The sequence below is a fragment of the Chiloscyllium plagiosum genome, unplaced genomic scaffold (genome assembly GCF_037043375.1).
Source record: "Chiloscyllium plagiosum isolate Xiang-an unplaced genomic scaffold, Cpla_swu_hap1 HiC_scaffold_15, whole genome shotgun sequence".
NCBI classification, from domain to species: Eukaryota; Metazoa; Chordata; class Chondrichthyes; order Orectolobiformes; family Hemiscylliidae; genus Chiloscyllium; species Chiloscyllium plagiosum.
In genome coordinates, this window is record NW_028270153.1 from 11,550,612 (window position 1) to 11,570,391 (window position 19,780).

A 19,780-nucleotide genomic window follows, 5' to 3' on the forward strand; every position below is an offset into this window, starting at 1 on the left:
GCAGGATTCGACTTTGGTCTGGCGTAACGGCAGCTCAACGAGCTGCGTCTATTGTAATTGGTCTGTCCACATGACAGTCACATACACGCCTCCTCCATTTCAGCTGCGATTGGTCAATGCTCCTGTCCATCAGGATCACTGCCGGACACCCTCCCCTTTTCCAGTGTCGATTGGTTAGTGTACCTATCTATCAAAATCACCACCAGACACGCCCCTTCTTCAGCGTCTATTGGCCAGTGTGACTGTCGATCAAGAACACCTCCTCTTTCCCAGTGCCGATCCGTCATTACATCTGTCCGTCATGATCACACCCCCTTTTCCAGCGTCTATTGGCCAGTGCGACAGTCCATCGCGATCCAGCGTCTATTGGCCAGTGCGACAGTCCATCACGATCAACGCCGGACACACCTCCGCTTTTCCAGCGACGATTGGCCGGTGTGCCTGTCCATCAGCCTAGCCTGACGTACCCGCCCCCTCCTCCCGAGTTGCTGGCCGGGTCAGATACAGGGCGTGAGCGCTCCAACCTGTTGCACCAGTTTGTGTGGAGTGGAGGTCTCTAAGAGAGGAGGGGTGGCACAACAGCTGAATTCCGCTGGATGCAGATCCTTCGACGAGTTGGGTGAGTTAAATATGAAATTGCAGGCTGTGGGCACAGGCCATGATCTCTCAGGACAGACTTGTACTGTCTGTTCTGCAATGTCTGAAGAGGAAGGGTCACTGGAAACGTTAACACTCTTCACAGATACTGCAAGGATCTGCTGAATTTCTTCTGTAGATTACTTTTTTTTTAAGCTTCAGGTCTCCAACATCCGCAATTCTTTGTTTTATTATATTGCAGTGTCATTTAATTATTATTCCAAAGGTAAAGTCGCCATAGTGTTACCAGACCATTAAAGAGAGAGAGAGAGGACTGGTGATAGTCTAGCCTGATGGGGCAGGTTGAGAAGGAGAGTCTTTCATTGTGACTTCAACCAGTATGGGAATTCAACCCACAATGTTGCCACCAATCTGCAAAACCATAAAATGCTGGACTCTTCTGTTAATGTTAACCTTGCACCTTTTCCCTCAGGTAGTGTCTGACATTGCTGTGCACTTTCAGTTCTTATTTCAGATTTTCAGTATTGGTAGTACTTTCCCTTTGCATTCGGAAATTTTGTGGCACGGCTGTTGTTAAACAATAAAACACGAATCAATTGCTGTTTTCAGGAAGCTCTTGTGATTGGTGGCCACTTGAAAATCTCAAAGCAATGGAGATTAGCAGACTTCTGTTTGGCAAGGGTGTTAAGGGTCTCTAAGCATTTTATTTTCCCATTTATCTTAGGCTTTGAGACCAAGAATTACAATTGGTGTGTCTCCTACTAAATTCAACATCTTTTATTGACAAATTCTCCCCATGTCAGCGTGGGTTTCCTCCGGGTGCTCCGGTTTCCTCCCACAATCCAAAGATGTGAAGGTTAGATGGATTGGCTGTGCTAAATTGCCTATTGTGTTCGGGGATGTGTAGGTTAGGTGCATTAGTCAGGGGTAAAATGTGGAGTAGTAGGGGAATGGGCCTGGTATGGTTACTCTTTGGAGGGTTGGTGTGGACTTGTTGGGCTGAAGGGCCTGTTTCCACATTGTAGGGATTCTGTGAAATATAAACAAAATGGTTTCAATTAACTCAATCAGCTACCCCTTCAGATGGTCAATCTGATGTGATTTGGCCACTTAAGAATGATCCTTGACTTTGATTTCCCTGTTTGAATCAGGTATGACTGTTCCCATTGATGCTTGTCTTCTGTCTTTTCTTGATTCCTGCTCAACAAATGCACATTGGTTCCTCATCCGTAATTACGCTCAAGTCAGTGGTGGTGGTCCACTATCTTGAACCATTAGAATTCATTTGTAACAATATACCCATAGTGTTGTTAGGAAGAGATCTTCTTTCAGATCTGCTGTAATTGCCAAAAAGTCAAAAGAACTGCTGATGCTGGAAATCAGAAGCAAAAACTGAAATTACTATACAAACTCAGCAGGTCTGGCAGCATCTGTGGAGAGAAAACAGAGTTAATGTTTTGTGTCCAGCGACCCTTCTTCAGAACTCAAAGTTTCTTCAGAATTCACTAGACCCGAAACGTTAACTCTGCTTTTTCTCCACGGATATTGCCAGACCTGCTGAGTTTTTACAGCAATTTCTGTTCTTTTCTGCTGTAATTGCCTGTCTGTTTTCAATCTACCTATGCTAGTTTCAAGGAAAAAGTGAGGACTGCAGATGCTGGCGATCAGAGCTGAAAATGTGTTGCTGGAAAAGTGCAGCAGGTCAGGCAGCATCCAGGGAACAGGAGAATCGACGTTTCGGGCATAAGCCCTTCTTCAGGAACTTCTGTTTAAACTTCTTCCTGAAGAAGGGCTTATGCCCGAAATGTCGATTCTCCTGTTCCTTGGATGCTGCCTGACCTGCTGCGCTTTTCCAGCAACACATTTTCAGCTATGCTAGTTTCACCCAGTTTTGTGGCAATGAACAGTTCTATTCAATTCAAATTGTTTTATTTAATTCAGCAGTATTACTGCAGATAACAAACATCAACTGCACCTATGCAGTTTGTACATAACCATCACTGCTATAAATGTATAGCAGTCTGTTAACCCTTTCCTTACAGTTTGCAGAACCAAAACTCATAGATGGAGCTAAGATGCATATTAGCTATGATTTAATGAATGCTGCAATAGGTTTGAAGGGCAGAATAACCTATTCCTTTTCATAAAATCAAAGAAAAGGGCAAGATGTGCAGCTGTTATTTAACCCTGTTTAAAACTTCAATAAATTGCTGCTTTCTTTTGTATTCATTCACAGCACACGTGCATCTCTGGCTGGGCCAGCATTTATTGCCCATCCCTAGTTACCTTTGAGAAGGTTGTAGTGAGTTGCCTTTTTGAACCGCTGCATCCATTTCATAACATGATAGAATGTTTCAGTTTGACAATGCAGAGAGTGAGTGAAGCAGATAGATTAAACCAGATAAATCTTTCCCTGATCTCCAGTCTCCAGACAGGATAACACCTAGTCAGTTTAGTGACAGGCTGGGTATTTGACTGACCCAGAATTCATATGATTTTTGTTGAACAGTTCTTCTTCTGTGCGAATCTATTGTGGATTATTTGGTGGTTCACAGAAAACAAGTAAGAGTTTTTCCAAAGCTGGTCAATTATGTAATTTCAGCAGTGAAAACTGATTAGTTGACCTTGTTTGCTGGGATATTGGACTGATTAGCAAAGTTACTATGACACATAACTTACGTTTGGATTTTTTGCTTCAGTATTTAAAAGCAACAAGATTTCTTTTCAAATTTCACAGAATCCTAGAGCACAGAAAGAAACCATTTGATTCATTCTGTCTATGTTGGCTGTTTAAAATTCTCTCCAGCTGCTTTTTGTGTAGTGTCAGCTGTGGAACAGTGGTTAACTTTTCTGTCTCTGAGTCCAAACAATCTGGGTTTAAGCCCCACTCCAGGCTTGAGCACAAAGATCTAGGCTGATACTCCAGTACAGAACTGACAAAGTGAGATGCTGTTTCTCAGTCAAGATGTTGAACTAAGGACTTACTTGTCCACTTGAGTGGATATAAAAAAATCCACAGCATTAGTTTTTAAAAGAAGCAGACGTGTTCACCCCAGAACTCTGACTAATATTTATCCCTTAATCAACATCTCAGAAACATTATTTGGTTGCGATCACCTTGTTCATGGGAGTTTATTTGTGTAAATTGGCTGGAAGGTACTTTGAAATTACATGAAAAGCACTATATAAATGCAAGTCTTGAACCACTGCATCCATTCACGAACATGATAAAATGTGCTTCAGTCCAATTATCCAGAGAGTGAATGAAGCAGACACATTGACTTTGTAGTGTCCCTAAATCTGAGCCAGGAGGCCTGGGTTCAGATTCCACTACACCAAAGGTGTACTGTAACATACCTGAACAAGATGAATTTATAAATGCAAAGTCTTTTCTTTCTTCTTTATTTCACTATGTCTTGATTAGTTTATTGGAAATAACGCTGGTTCTGTTCTAACTTTAATGTTATATTCCTATTTGAGGAATTGGTCTAATTGTAGTAGGTTTGATCAGTCGTAGAAAACACTTGAATCCAGGTACCAGGCACTCCCTACCCCCAGGAGAAAAGTCCTGCCTGTAGAAATACATCTGTCTGAGATTCAACCTGTGTCTCAATGGTTTTCATGAGATTTAAATTAAATTTAATTCAATGACTATCAGTCATCTGCGTGGGTTTCCTCCGGGTGCTCCGGTTTCCTCCCATAGTCCAAAAATGTGCAGGTCAGGTGAATTGGCCATGCTAAATTGCCCATAGTGTTAGCTGCAGGGGAAAATGTAGGGGAATGGGTCTGGGTGGGTTGCGCTTCAGCGAGTCAGTGTGGACTTGTTGGGCCAAAGGGCCTGTTTCCACACTTTAAGTAATATAATCTAATCAGATGTCAGGCTGAGAAAAATAATTGGTTCAAGATCTTACTTCTCAGACACTTTAAGGTGGTTAAGTGCCAGGTAGTTCACTTTGATTTTAATTTCTGTGTCTTGGTGCAAAATCAAAATCTCCAAAGAACTATGGAGAAAGACATGGAAGTTAGAGAACTTGGAGAAACAAGTTGTGATGTCATGAAACGAGGAGAAAGTGAGGACTGCAGATGCTGGAGATCAGAATCAAAAAGGGTGGTGCTGGAAAAGTACAGCTGGTCAGGCAGCATCCGAGGAACAGGAGAGTCAATGTTTCGAGCAAAAGCTCTTCATCTTGATGTAGAAATAATCAGGATGAAGAGCTTATGGTCGAAACATCAACTCTCCTGCTGCTCGGATGTTGCCTGACCAGCTGTTTTTTTCCAATGTCATGAAAAGAGTCCACATTACTGATGCTGGAGGTCTTAAAACTCATAAAAGTAGATAAGTCCCCGGAACCTGATAAAGTTTGTCGCAGGATATTATGGGAACCTTGGGAAGAAATTGCAGTGCCCTGAGCAGAGATATTTGTCTTGTTGACAGCCACAGGTGAGGTGTTGGAAGACTGGAGAATGGCTAATGTGGCAACATTAAAGCAAGGATGCAAGGAAAAGCCAGGGAAGTACAGACCGATCAGCCTGATGTCAGCGGTAGGTAAGTTATTGGAGGGGATTCTGAGAAACAGGATCTACGTACATTTGGAAAGGCAAAGACTGATTAGGGATAGTTAGTTTAGCTTTTTGTGTACAAAGTTGTGTCTCTCAAACTTGATTGAGTTTTTTGAAGCGGTGACCAAAAAGATAGATGAAGGCAGAGCTATAGATATTGCCTACATGGATGTTAGCAAGGTTCCATGAGATCCAGCGAGATCTAGCCAACTGGTTACAAAACTCGCTTTACGGTAGGAGACAAAAGGTGGTGGTAGAGGGTAGTTAATCAGACTGCAGGCCTGTGACCAGTGGTGTGCTGCAACAATTAGTGCTGGGTCCACTGTTATTCATCATTTATTTTAACAATTTGGATGAAAGGGGAAAGATTTGAAAGGTACCTGAGGGGCATTTCTTCTCACACAGAGTATGGTGCACATGTGGATCAAGCCGCCAGAAGGCATGGTAGAGGTAAGTACAATTACAAGACTTAAAAGAAATTTGGGCAGGCAGATGATAAGAAAAGTCTCCAGGGATATGGGCAAAACACGGGCAAATGCGACCAGTTCAGTTTAGGAAACCTGTGATGAGTTGGACCTAAGGATCTGTTGCCGCACTGTGTAACTCTATCAAAGCAAGCATGCAGATACAGCAGGCAGTGAAGAAAGCTAATAGCATGCTGGCCTTCATAACAAGAGGAATTGAGTATAGGAGCAGAGAGGTCCTTCTGCAGCTGTACAGGGCCCTGGTGAGACCACACCTTGAGTATTGTGTGTAGTTTTGGTCTCCAAATTTGAGGAAGGACATTCTGGCTATTGGGGGAGTGCAGCGTAGGTTCACGAGGTCAATTCCTGGAATGGCGGGATTATCATGTGTTGAAAGATTGGAGCGAATGAGCTTGTATACAGTTGGGTTTAGAAGGATGAGAGGGGATCTGATGGAGACATATAAGATTATTAAAGGATTGGACACTCTGGAGGCAGGAAGCATGTTTCCACTGATGGGTGAGTCCAGAACCAGAGGACACAGTTTAAAAATAAGGGGTAGGCAATTTAGAACAAAGTTGAGGAGAAACTTCTTCACCCAGGGAGTGGTGGATATATGGAATGCTCTGCCCCAGAAGGCTGTGGAGGCCAAGTCCCTGGATACTTTCAAGAAGGAGATGGATAGAACTCCCAAAGATAATGGAATCAAGGGTTATGGGGATACGGCAGGAACAGGATACTGATTGTGGATGATCAGCCATGATCATAATGAATGGTAGTGTGGCTCGAAAGGCCAAATGGCCTACTCCTGCACCCTTTGTCTATTGTCTATGGCTCTTAATATCTTAATAAAGAAACAATGAAGGTTGATAAAAGGATGTGATGGGTATTATCTAAGTAGAATATAAGGAAACCTTTAACAGAACTGAGGAAGGGTCATTGGACTCGAAATGTTAACTCTGATTTCTTTTTACAGATGTTGCCAGATTTACTGAGCTTCCCCAGGAACTTCTGTTTTTATTTCTGATTTACAGCATTCGCAGTTCTTTTGGTTTCTACATAAAAGGTTGATTGACAAAATCAAAGTTCATCAAATAGGAAAATCAGTTCCAGCTTAGACTTTTATAAAGTATGACAAAAAACACCAAGTATTGCAGATACTGGATGTCTGAAATCTAAAAGAAATAAAGTTCTGGAAATACTCAGCTGGTCAGGTTGCATCAGTGAGAGAGAAAGGTGGAATTAATGTTTCAGGACTCTAACCTTTCATCACTTCAGGTCATGCTTAGTGGTTATTTTTCAGACTGAATAATGGTAGACAGTTCCCACTTATCAGTGCCAGGGCGACTTTTACTTTAATACAGGGGGTCCTCACTATTCGTATGGGATATAGAGTCATAGAGATGTGCAACATGGAAACAGACCCTTCGGTCCAACCCATCCATGCTGACCAGATATCCCAACCCAATCTAGTCCCACCTGCCAGCACCTGGCCCATATCCCTCCAAACCCTTCCTATTCATATACCCACTCAAATGCCTCTTAAATGTTGCAATTGTACCAGCCTCCACTACATCCTCTGGCAGCTCATTCCATACACGTACCATCCTCTGCATGAAAAAGTTGCCCTTTAGGTCTCTTTTATATCTTTCCCCTCTCATCCTAAACCTATGCCCTCTAGTTCTGGACTCCCCAACCCCAGGGAAAAGACTTTGTCTATTTATCCTATCCATGCCCCTCATAATTTTGTAAACCTCTATAAAGTCACCCCTCAGCCTCCGACACTCCAGGGAAAACAGCCCCAGCCTGTTCAGCCTCTCCCTATAGCTCAAATCCTCCAACCCTAGCAACATCCTTGTAAATCTTTTCTGAACCCTTTCAAGTTTCACAACATCTTTCAGATAGGAAGGAGACCAAAATTGCATGCAATATTCCAACAGTGGTCTAACCAATGGCTGTACAGCTGCAACATGACTTCCCAACTCCTGTACTCAATACTCTGACCAATAAAGGAAAGCATACCAAACGCCTTCTTCACTTCCTATCTACCTGTGACTCCATTTTCAAGGAGCTATGAACCTGCACTCCAAGGTCTTTTGTTCAGCAACACTCCCTAGGACCTTACCATTAAGTGTATAAGTCCTGCAAAGATTTGCTTTCCCAAAATACAGCACCTCACATTTATCTGAATTAAACTTCATCTGCCACTTCTCAGCCCATTGGTCCATCTGGTCCAAATCCTGTTGTAATCTGAGGTACCCCTCTTCGCTGACAACTACACCTTCAATTTTCGTGTCATCTGCAAACTTACTAACTGTACTTCTTATGCTCACATACAAATCATTTATGTAAATGACAAAAAGTAGAGGACCCAGCACCGATCCTTGTGGCACTCCACTGGTCACAGGCCTCCAGTCTGAAAAACAACCCTTCACCACCACCCTCTGTCTCCTAACTTTGAGCCAGTTCCGTATCCAAATTGCTAGTTCTCCCTGTATTCCGTGAGATCTAACCTTACTAATCAGTCTCCCATGGGGAACCTTGTGGAACGACTTACTGAAGTCCATATAGATCACATCTACCACTCTGCTCTCATCAATCCTCTTTGTTACTTCCTCAAAAAACTCAATCAAGTTTGTGAGACATGATTTCCCACGCACAATCGATCCCTAATCAATCTTTGCCTTTCCAAATACATGTACATCTTGTCCCTCAGGATTCCCTCCAACAACTTGCCCACCACCGACGTCAGGCTCACTGGTCTATAAATCCCTGGCTTGTCTTTACTGCTCTTCTTAAACAGTAGCACCACGATAGCCAACCTTCAGTCTTCCGGCACCTCACCTGTGACTATCGATGATACAAATATCTCAGCAAGAGACCCAGCAATCACTTCCCTAGCTTCCCACAGAATTCTTGAGTACACCTGATCAGGTCCTGGGGATTTATCTACCTTTATGCATTTCAAGACATCCAGCACTTCATCCTCTGTAATATGGACATTCTTTAAGATGTCACCATCTATTTCCCTACAGTCTATATCTTCCATATCCTTTTTCACGGTAAATACTGATGCAAAATACTCATTTAGTATCTCCCCGTTTCTGCAGCTCCACACAAAGGCTGCCTTTCTGATCTTTGAGGGGTCCAATTTTCTCCCCAGTTACCCTTTTGTCCTTAACGTATTTGTGAAAACTCTTTGGATTCTCTTAAATCTATTTGCCAAAGCTATCTCATGTCCCCTTTTTGCCTTCCTGATTTCCCTCTTAAGTATACTCCTTCTTCCTTTATACTCTTCTAAGGATTCACTCGATCCACCCTGTCTATACTGACATATGCTTTCTTCTTTTTCTTAACCAAACCCTCAATTTCTTTAGTCATCCAGCATTCCCTATACCTACCAGCCTTTCCTTTCACCCTGACAGGAATAGACTTTCTCTGGATTCTCTTTATCTCATTTCTGAAGGCTTCCCATTTTCCAGCCGTCCCTTTACCTGCGAACATCTGCCCCCAGTCAACTTTCGAAAGTTCTTTACTATCAAAATTTGCCAATTTAGAACTTCAACTGTTAGATCTGGTCTATCATTTTCCATTATTATTTTAAATCTAATAGAATTATGGTCGCTGGCCCCAAAGTGCTCCCCCACTGACACCTCAGTCACCTGCCCTGCCTTATTTTCCAAGAGTGGGTCAAGTTTTGCACCTTCTCTAGAAGGTACATCCACATACTGAATCAGAAAGTTGTCTTGTACACACTTAACAAATTCCTCTCCATCTAAACCCTTAACACTATGGCAGTCCCAGTCTATGTTTGGAAAGTTAAAATCCCCTACCATAACCACCCTACTATCCTTACAGATAGCTGAGATCTCCTTACAAGTTTGTTTCGCAATTTCCCTCTGACTATTAGGGTGTCTATAATACAATCCCAATAAGGTTATCATCCCTTTCTTGTTTCTCAGTTCCACCCCAATAACTTCCCTGGATGTATTTCCGGGAATATCCTCCCTCAGCACAGCTATAATGCTATCCCTTATCAAAAATGCCACTCCCCTCCACTCTTGCCTCCCTTTCTATCCTTCCTGTAGCATTTGTATCCTGGAACATTGAGCTGCCTGTCCTGCCCATCCCTGAGCCATGTTTCTGTAATTGCTATGATATCCCAGTCCCATGTTCCTCACCATGCCTTGAGTTCACCTGCCTTCCCTATTGGGCCCCTTGCATTGAAATAAATGCAGTTTACTTTATTAGTCCTACATTGTCCCTGACTGTTTGACTCATTTCTGTTCTCAACTGTACCAGTCTCAGATTGTTCTCTTTCCTCACTATCTCCCTGGGTCCCACCCCCCCCCCCCCAGCAACAGGTCATTGTCCACATTGGAACCAACGAAATAGGAAGGGGAAAGGTTGAGATTCTGAAGGGAGATTACAGGGAGTTAGGCAGGAATTTAAAAAGGACAGTGGTCGCAGTAGTCTGGCTATCATTTCAGAGATGTTCTTGATGTATACCGAAAAGACAGCCAGACTACTGCGACCACTAGGACTTATAACAGCACACAAACCAACAGCCACACTCAGACAACAACTCACCAGGACGAAGGACCCGATACCCAGCATGAGCAAAACTAATGTAGTGTACAAAATCCCATGCAAGGACTGCACAAAACACTATATAGGACAAACAGGAAGACAGCTAACGATCCGTATCCACGAACATCAACTAGCCACAAAACGACACAACCAGCTATCCCTAGTAGCCACACATGCAGACGACAAGCAACATGAATTTGACTGGGACAACACTACCATTATAGGGCAAGCGAAACAAAGAACAGCCAGGGAATTCCTAGAAGCATGGCACTCATCCACAAATTCCATCAACAAACACATAGACCTGGACCCAATATACCGGCCACTACAGCGGACAGCTGAAACTGACAACCGGAAGCGGCAGGGACAGGCCACTATAAATGCCGGAGGAAACACCACAGAAGCGCTTCACAGGAGGCTCCCAAGCACTGAGGATGTCACCTAGACAGGGGACGAAACGTTTGCAACAAAAACTTCCAGCTCGGCGAACAGAACCACAGCAACGAGCGCCCGAGCTACAAATCTTCTCACAAACTTTGTTATCAATTCTAGAAGGAGTGAAAGTAGATAAGTCCCCTGGGCTGGCTGGGATTTATCTGAGGATTCTCTGGGAAACTAGGGAGGAGATGGTGGAGCCTTTGGCCTTGATCTTTGAGTTGTTATTGTCTACAGGTTTAGTACCTAAGGACTGGAGGATTGCAAATGTTGTGCCCTTATTCAAGAAGGGCAGTAGAGATGACCCAGGTAATTATAGACCAGTGAGCCTTACGTCTGTTGTAGGAAAAGTTTTGGAAAGGATTATAAGAGATGGGATTTATAATAATCTAGCAAAAAACAATTTGATTGCAGATAGTCAACATGGTTTTGTCAAGGGCAGGTCGTATCACACAAACCTCTGAGTTTTTTGAGAAGGTGACCAAGCATATTGATGAGGGTGGGGCAGTTGATGTGGTGTACATAGCCTTCAGTAAAGCCTTTGGTAAGGTTCCACATGGTAGGCGTTTGGAGAAAATGCAAAGGCTTGGAATTGAGGTGATTTAGCAGTTTGGATTAGAAACTGGCTTTCTGTAAGAAGTTTGATGGAAAATATTCAGCCTGGAGTCTAGTTACTAGTGGTGTGTCACAAGGATTTGTTTTGAGACCACTACTGTTTGTCATTTTTATAAATGACTTGGATGCAGGCATAGGTGGATGGGTTAGTAAGTTTGCAGATGACACTAAAGTTGGTGGAGTGGTGGACAGTGTGGAAGAATGTTGCAGTTTGCAGGAGGACTTGGATAAACTGCAGAATTGGGCTGAGAGGTGGCAAATGGAGTTCAATGCAGCTAAACATGAGGTGATTCACTTTGGGAAGAATAGCAGGAAGGCAGAATATTGGGTCAATGGAAAGATCCTTGGTAGTGTGGATGTGCAGAGGGATCTTGGAGTCCATGTACATAGAACCCTGAAAGTTGCCACCCTGGTTGATAGTGCTGTTAAGAAGGCATACGGTGTGTTAGGTTTCATTGGTAGAGGGATTGAGTTCTGGAGCCGTGATGTCATGTCAGAATTGTACAAAACGCTAGTGCAGCCGCATTTGGAATATTGTGTACAGTTCTGGTCGCCCCATTACAGGAAGGATGTGGAAGCATTGGAAAGGGTGCAGAGACGTACCAGGATATTGCCTGGTCTGGAGCGAAGGTCTTACGAGGAAAGGCTGAGAGACCTGGGTGTGTTCTCATTGTAAAGAAGAAGGCTAAGAGGGGATTTTATAAAGACATACAAGATGATCAGAGGATTAAATAGGGTGCATAGTGAGAGTCTTTTTCCAAGGATGATGACATCAGCTTGTACGACAGGGCATCTCTGCAAAATGAGGGGTGATAGATTTAAGACAGATGTCAGAGGCGGGTTCTTTACTCAGAGAGTGGTAAGGGTGTGGAATGCCTTGCCTGCCAATGTAGTTAACTCAGTCACATTAGGGGCATTCAAACAATCCTTGGATAATCATATGGATGATGATGGGATTGTGTAGGGGGATGGGCTTAGATTAGTTCACAGGTCAGCGCAACATAAGAGGGCCGAAGTGCCTACTGTGCGCTGTATTGTTCTGTGTTCTAAACTTGAAAGGGTTCAGAAAACATTTACAAGGATGTTGCCAGGGTTGGAGGATTTGAGCTATCGAGAGAGGCTGAATAGGCTGGAGCTAATTTCACTGGAGCGTTGGACAGTGAGGGGTGACTTTACAGAGGTTTATAAAATCATGAGGGACATGATTAAGGTAAATAGACAAGGTCTTTTCCCTGGGGTGGGAGAGTCCAGAACTAGAGAGCATAGGTTTAGGGTGAGAGGGGAAAAATTTAAAAGGGACTTAAGGGACAACTCTTTCATGCAGAGGGTGGTGCGTGTATGGAATGAGCTGCCAAAGGAAGTTGTGGAGGCTGGTACAATTACAACATTTAAAAGGCATCAGGATGGGTATATGAATAGGAAGGGTTTAGAATGATATGTGCCAAGTGCTGGCAAATGGGACTGGATTAGGTTAGGACATCTGGTTGGACCGAAGGGTCTATATCCATGCTGTACATCTCTATGACTCTATATGGTCCTCAGCCCCAATATCCTGAGTTCTCTCCATTTCCCTTCAACCCATTAACAATTAAGAATCTTTTTAACTCCTCCTTAAATTTACTCACAGCATCCACTGCACTTTGGGGGTAGCAAATTCCACAGATTCACAACCCTTTGGGAGAAGTAGTTACTCCTCAACTCTGTTTTATATTTGCTATCCCTTATCCTAAGACTGTGACCTCTCGGCGTGGAATGCCCCACAAGAGGAACCATCTGCTCCATTCATCCACACCTTTCATCATCTCGAATACCTCAATTTGATCTCCCCACATTCTTCTAAATTCCAGGGAGTATTAGGAAAGAACTCTTTTACACAGCAAGCCTGAACTCCCACCGCCTGTGATGGTGGTGGAAGCAGAGAGAATTAATGACTTCTAAAGAAAATTAGATGGGCACGCAGGAAATAAACTTGCCATATAAAGCAGGGCAATAGAACAGACTGGATTGTCTAAGGAAAGCTGGTAAGAGACTTGATGGGAGGAATGGCCTTCTCTGCCATTCTCACTTTATGATTCAATGACAAAGACTTTGGAAATGCACTCTATACTTTAATATTGAATGTGGGGCCACCAAGCTATAATATAAAAGACCAAATGATTCTGTTTTGATTGAGGTATAAGGCAGGAGACTGGGAGGACTCCTTACTTTGCTTCAAAGTAATACGCTAAGATTGCTCATAATCATGTACGAGGGCAAATTGAGGCCTCAGTTTAACATCTCATTCTGAAGGACAGCTCCTCTGATAGTGTGGCACTCTCTCAACACCCATTGGACTGTCAGGTTAAACTATGTTTCTGGAGTGAGACTTCAAACAATGACCTCCTGTCTTGAAGTAGAGAGTGCTATCCACAGTCAACACCCTGGTAACTTTTACAATGTACTGCTATGTCTAAATGTTTATATGTTCCCTCATACAGGTATCGTCACTGCCACAATACTGACAAAGCCAATGGAGCCTTGATCAGGATTACCCACATTGAAGGAAATGTTGGGAGTGAGTGGCATCACAGATCGTATTCGTCATGCTGGGAACTCCAGAGGAATCTATCTTTCAGCCTCTGCACTGAGCAACCACTTTGGGAAATGGACATCCAAGGATCTTTGCAGTGGAAACTCTGGCAAAAACTCTGGCTCAGGTAGTCAGAGGAGGCCAAGCAAGCTCCAGCATGGCAGAAGCTACAAAGCCCAACCTCAGCCCTACCAGCTCACTCTGCCACAAATTAACAGCATCCTGAAAACCAACGAGTACAGCTTCAAGGTGCCAGAGTTTGACGGCAGGAACATCAGTTCCGTGCTGGGCTTTGACAGTAATCAGCTAGCTTCTAATGTCCCCATTGAGGACAGGCGCAGTGCAGCCAGCTGCCTACAGAGCCGGGGGATGCTGCTGGGGGTTTTCGATGGGCACGCTGGCTGTGCCTGTGCTCAGGCTATCAGTGAAAGATTGTTGTATTACATTGCTGTATCCTTGCTGCCTCGCAAGACCTTAATCGAGATAGAAGACGCGGTCGAAAATGAGCGACCAGTGTTGCCCATTTTGCACTGGCACAAGCATCCCAATGACTATGTCAGCAGGGAGACAGGAAGGCTTTACTTCACCAGTTTAAGGACTTACTGGCAAGAATGTATTGACCTGGTAGATGAAGAGAAGCTGGATACTAGTGCTGCTTTAAAACATGCCTTCAATCGCCTGGACAGTGACATCTCCCTCGAAGCTCAGATCGAAGCCGGCAATCCATTCACCAATTATACTGCACTTCGGGTGGCTCTGTCCGGCTCCACAGCTTGTGTCGCACACATCAATGGCACTGACGTGCACGTGGCAAATACTGGCGATAGTCGGGCAGTGCTGGGCGTCCAAAACCCCGACGGCTCCTGGTCGGCCCTGACACTGAGCACCAGTCACAATGCCCAGAACCCTGAGGAGGTGCACAGGGTCCGGTCGGAGCATCCTGCGTCAGAGGAGAAGACGGTCGTGCGGCATGACAGGTTGCTGGGCCTCCTGATGCCTTTCAGGGCGTTCGGAGACGTGAAGTTCAAGTGGAGTTTGGAACTCCAGAAGCGAGTGTTGGAAAGCCGACCAGAGTTGCTGACAGGCGACGAGTTCTTCAGAAGCTACCCAGCCAACCACCACACTCCCCCTTACCTCACTGCCGAACCCGAAGTCACTTATCACAGGCTGAGGCCTCAGGACAAGTTCCTGGTTTTAGCTACCGACGGCTTGTGGGACATCATGCACAGGCAGAACGTGGTGCAGATTGTAGGGGAGCATCTCACCCGTCTGCACATCCAGCAGCCCATCTCTGCAGCAGGCTACAAAGTAACAGTGGGCCAGATGCACAGCCTCCTGCTGGAGAGGAAGGCCCGCATGTCCTCAGCTTTCAAAGACCAAAACACCGCCACCCACTTGATTCGCCATGCACTGGGCAGCAACGAGTTTGGCAACATTGAGCACGGTCGCCTTTCGAAAATGCTGAGCTTGCCTGAGGGGATGGCCAGAACGTACAGGGATGATCTAACCGTGGTGGTGGTGCAGCTGAATTCTCACCTCATTGGGGCATACAACAGAGCTGAAGACAGCATCAACTGAAAACACATTCAGCTTGCTCCTGTATCGGAAACTGTGGGCTGGTGCTACAAGGCAACAAAACTATTTTCAGTGATGATGATGTAATGAAAGGAAAGGAAATAACACATTGAGACTTGCCTCTTCTTCAATCTCCCTCTTATCCCCAATTAGCTTCAGTGAACTGTGTTTTGAGTGGCTGAAAGCTCTGGCTTTTTTCAACTTTGTTACAAACTCCAACCGTTCAACCATCTGCATTCCTCCTGAAAGCGTCTTCTGCTTCCACAGTTGTAATTGCTCAGCCACGAGTGAGCCTGCCTTCAGCTGCCTGAGCCTTGCTGTCTGGCATTCCCATCCTAAACCTCTCCAGCTCTTTAGTTCTCTCTTGCACAACTCCCTTTGAAACCTGCCACTTTGTCAAAGCTTTCTGTCCCTGTTCTAATACATAAGGCTGAGTTTTGTGGCTAATTTTTCTGTGAAGCACTTTGAGATGTTAAAGTACTGTATAAATGCAAATGTTTGTTGCTTAATTGGAAATTAGAGTTCCTGGCATAGTTCCTTTGATGTGTGTGAATCCCAAGTTGATTGTTCCTTAACTACTTAAAATTATTTTTTTTTGGATTCATGGAATGTGGACATCACTGGCCAGGTCAGGATTTATTGCCCATCCAATTATCATATTTCTTCCGTCCTCTTGCGAAACAGAATGCTGATTCCTTTTTTCATGACGGGGTTTGATAGAAAAAATATGGAGGAACTGTTCCCAATAGTTGATGGACAGGTGACTAGAAGACATAGATTTAAGGTTAAAAAATGTCCTGGCAGTGAAGGGTGAAGAGTTTTTTTTCTTGAACACATTGTGATTATGATCAAAAATGCACTTTCTGAAAGGGCACTGAAAGCAGATTCAAGTTTTAAAAGTGAGTGGACACATTCTTAAAAGGGAAAAATTTGTTGAGCTGTGGATGATGGGACTATTTCTCTTTCAGAAAGCCAATACCAGACATCAAGGTTCAAATGGTCTCCATTAGGTCACCCTCAGCACACTCTCTTCTAGAGAAATGAAGTCCAGTCTGTTCAATATTTCCTAATAGGTATAATCTCTCCATTTTACTATCATTCCACTAAATCTATTTTGCACTTTTCCAGAGTCACTGTGAACATTGTACAGTATGGAGACTAAACAAATTAGGAAGATCCTTTCAGGCACATGGGTCTTTCTACTTGTAATTACAAGAGTAGGCCAGAGACTGGGAGTTCTCAAACTTTATGACTCTTCAAAGCCTGTTGTCCCATCTACAAGATGTAAGTCGGGACTGATGGAATACTCCCTACTTGCCTGGATGAGTGTTACTCCAAAAACACTCAAGAAGCTTGATGCTATCCAAGACAAAGTAGCCCGCTTGATCAACCACCTGCAACATTCACTCCCTCCATCATTACCACAGAGTCTGTTTTACAGCTTTAAGATGGACTGCAGTAACTTACTGAGGCTGATCCTGCAGCACCTTCCAAATCCATGACCTTTACTACCCAGGGGGACAAAGGCAACAGATGCATGGAAACACCACCATCTGCAAATTTCTTTATAAACCATACATTGTCCTGACTTGGAACTATATTGCGGTTCCTTTACATTTGCTGGATCAAAATCCTGGAACTCTCGGAATCCATACAGTGCAGAAAGAGGCCATTTAGCCCATCTTGACCCAGTGAAGAGCATCCCATTCTGTCCCTGTAACCATCGTAGCTGATCCACCTAACCTGCACATCCCTCGACACTATGGGAAATTTAGCATGGCCAATCCACCTGACCTACACATCTTTGGACTGTGGGAGGAAACCCATGCAGACATGGAAGAACGTGGAAGCTCCACCAAGGCTGCACCTGAACCACTGTGCCACCCACCCTCCCTAATAACATTGTGGGTATCCCAACATTAAATGAACTACGGCAATACAAGGAGTGGCTCAGTACCTTTTCAAGGGCAATTAGGGACAGGCAATAAATGCCGTTCTGGCCAGCAAAGCCCACATCCTGCTCACAAAGAGCTGAAATCAAAACAGAAAGCACTCAGCAAGTCATGACATTTTCCGACCTGTGGTTGGATCTGACAGTCTTAGAAATGTAACAGTTTACGAACAAGTTTGGAATCAATGAAGTGTTTGCAGCTGTGGGGGGCGAAAGCAGAAGAACGGAGAGCAGAAGTGACGAAAGGACAAAATAGATAATGGGAAAGACAAATTGGAATAGCAATGGGGCAAGTGAAGAAGTAAACGATGTGTGCACAGGAGATGACAATGGCAGGCTCAAAACCCAGGAGCAGCGCCTGCTGTCTGCAAACAACTTTCTGATTACAAAAGCGAGATACTGTCAACTCATTGTTAATGGTTTCATACAACAAGGGGTTTATAATATTGTGCACTGATTTTGTAGTTTATGAAAAAATTGAAGTTGTACTTTAATAATCATGAACTCCAATCTGTTTCTTTAGTTCCTTTAGATCAATTGTAATTATTTTTAAATAGTTCTTTTAATTTGAAATTCATTCTCCTGAGGCATCTCCACTGCCTTGAACTGAACTGTCACTGGGATGAAGGATCCAATGATGTGAGTTTTCCTTTACAGCTACACTTGTATAACTTATTAATTTTACATGCACTTTGTGTTTATGTATTTTATTGATAATCGTTCATACCCAACATCCTCAGATCCCTGCACTGCTAACACTGGTTTCTAACACTGCTGTCCAAAATCATGGGTTAGAGTTATTTAAGTAGATGGTGGTAGAAGTGCCAGGATATTGAAACATCACAAGATGTAGGAGCAGAAGTATGCCATTCAGCCCATTGAGTCTGTGTTGTCATTCAATGACATGATGTGATCATCCTCAATTCCCGTACTGATTAAAACTCTGTCTATCTCAGCCTTGAGTATATTTAATTACTCAGTCTTGACAGCCTTCTGCCATATGATGCCTTGTATATTTACTCTTCTATATCTTTTCCACTTGATGATCTATAAATTACACCAAGCAAAGTAATTGCATCAGTTTTGATCCCCACTTCCCATACCCTTTTGTTTCTAATATGCCTGTAGTAACTGTTGCTATCCATTTTAATATTGCTAACTAGCTTCCTATCATACTCTAATTTCTTTCTATTGATTAATCTTTCTCTGCCATGCTTTATATTCTGTCCAATCATCTGATCTAGCACTCACCTTAACACAAGTGTATATTTTTTATTCAAATTTGGTGCTTCCCTAATTAATCATAGATGATGGCTCCTTTTCCTTAGAATTTTTGTGATTTTAGGAATATACTTATTGTAAGTATTCTAAAATATCCCCTTAAATGTCTGCCACTACTTCTATACTGATCTGTCCCTGACCCAGTACTGTCAGTCCACTTCAGCTGGCTCAGCTTTCATGTCTACCTAGTTGCCCTTATTGAAGTTTAATATACCAGCTGTAGATCCATTCTTCACCCTTTTTGAACTGAATGTAAATTTCTATCCCATTGTGGTTGCTGTTATCCCAGGATGCCTTTACACTGAGGTAATTCATTCATTAATTCTTTCATATTGCACAAGATGACATCTTATATAAACTGCTCTCTGACTGGTTTTAGAAATTGTTGCACTAAGAAACTATCTCAAAAGTACTCTACAAACTTTCCATTGAGACTACTACTACCAATGTGACTTTTCCAGTCAATTTGTGGGTTAAAAGTAACTGATTATTACAGTTCATGACATGCATTCAGTATTAATATTTGCGTAGTTCATCCTGTGTTGTGGTTACTGTTAGGGGGCCTGAGAACCACCAATTCTCGTTACTTCTTTCACTACCCAATCCGTATCTCCATCCAAACTAATGCTACATCCTGATCTTCTGAACCGGGGTCTTGTCTTTCTATTGCACAGAAATGCCTGACTAACTTGCTACCCCTCCACCTTGACGTCATTTCCTATTCTTTTTAAATGACGTATACCCCCAATATTAAAGTGTCAATCCTTGTCATCATGCAGCCACACCTCCAAAATAGTTAATAAATCATCTTCATTTATTTCAGTCTGTGTTTTTAATCTGGTTACTTTATTATGTAGGTTATGTGTATTTGGACTTAAAGCCTACTCTTTTGAATTTAAATAAGAGCAATTACAAAGGCATGAAAGCAGAGCTAGCAAAAGTGAACTGACAATTTAGGTTAAGGGATGGATCAATAGGAATGCAATGGCAAACATTTATTAGGATATTCCAGATAATGCAGAATAGATACCGTACTACTAGTAAGAACATTTTGGGAAGAGATGGACCTGCGATCTGTGATTAAGTAAAAAAAGTAAACGTATCAAACTCAAAGAAAAGCCATATAATTGCAAAGGTAAGTGG

The 19,780-nt window shown here is 43.2% G+C and overlaps 1 protein-coding gene across 4 annotated transcripts; it reads left to right on the forward strand.

Annotated features, from left to right (window-relative positions):
- Positions 1–31: 31 nt before the first annotated feature.
- LOC122560286 (pyruvate dehydrogenase [acetyl-transferring]-phosphatase 1, mitochondrial) lies at positions 32–18,046 on the forward strand. 4 transcript variants are annotated; one of them, XR_015759517.1, is made up of 3 exons: positions 32–619; positions 5,033–5,143; positions 6,598–7,023. XR_015759517.1 is itself a non-coding variant. In XM_087994731.1 (3 exons), exon 3 carries the CDS (start codon positions 13,807–13,809, stop codon positions 15,406–15,408), a length of 1,602 nt encoding a protein of 533 aa, XP_087850857.1. In that variant the 5' UTR covers positions 80–619; positions 5,033–5,143; positions 13,739–13,806; the 3' UTR covers positions 15,409–18,046. The 4 variants fall into 4 exon arrangements, 3 of the variants coding, with proteins under 3 accessions (XP_087850857.1, XP_087850858.1, XP_087850856.1); XM_087994731.1 differs by lacking the exon at positions 6,598–7,023 and adding an exon at positions 13,739–18,046 and having other exon boundaries at positions 80–619; XM_087994732.1 differs by lacking the exon at positions 6,598–7,023 and adding an exon at positions 13,739–18,046 and having other exon boundaries at positions 80–619; positions 5,033–5,139.
- Positions 18,047–19,780: the final 1,734 nt, after the last annotated feature.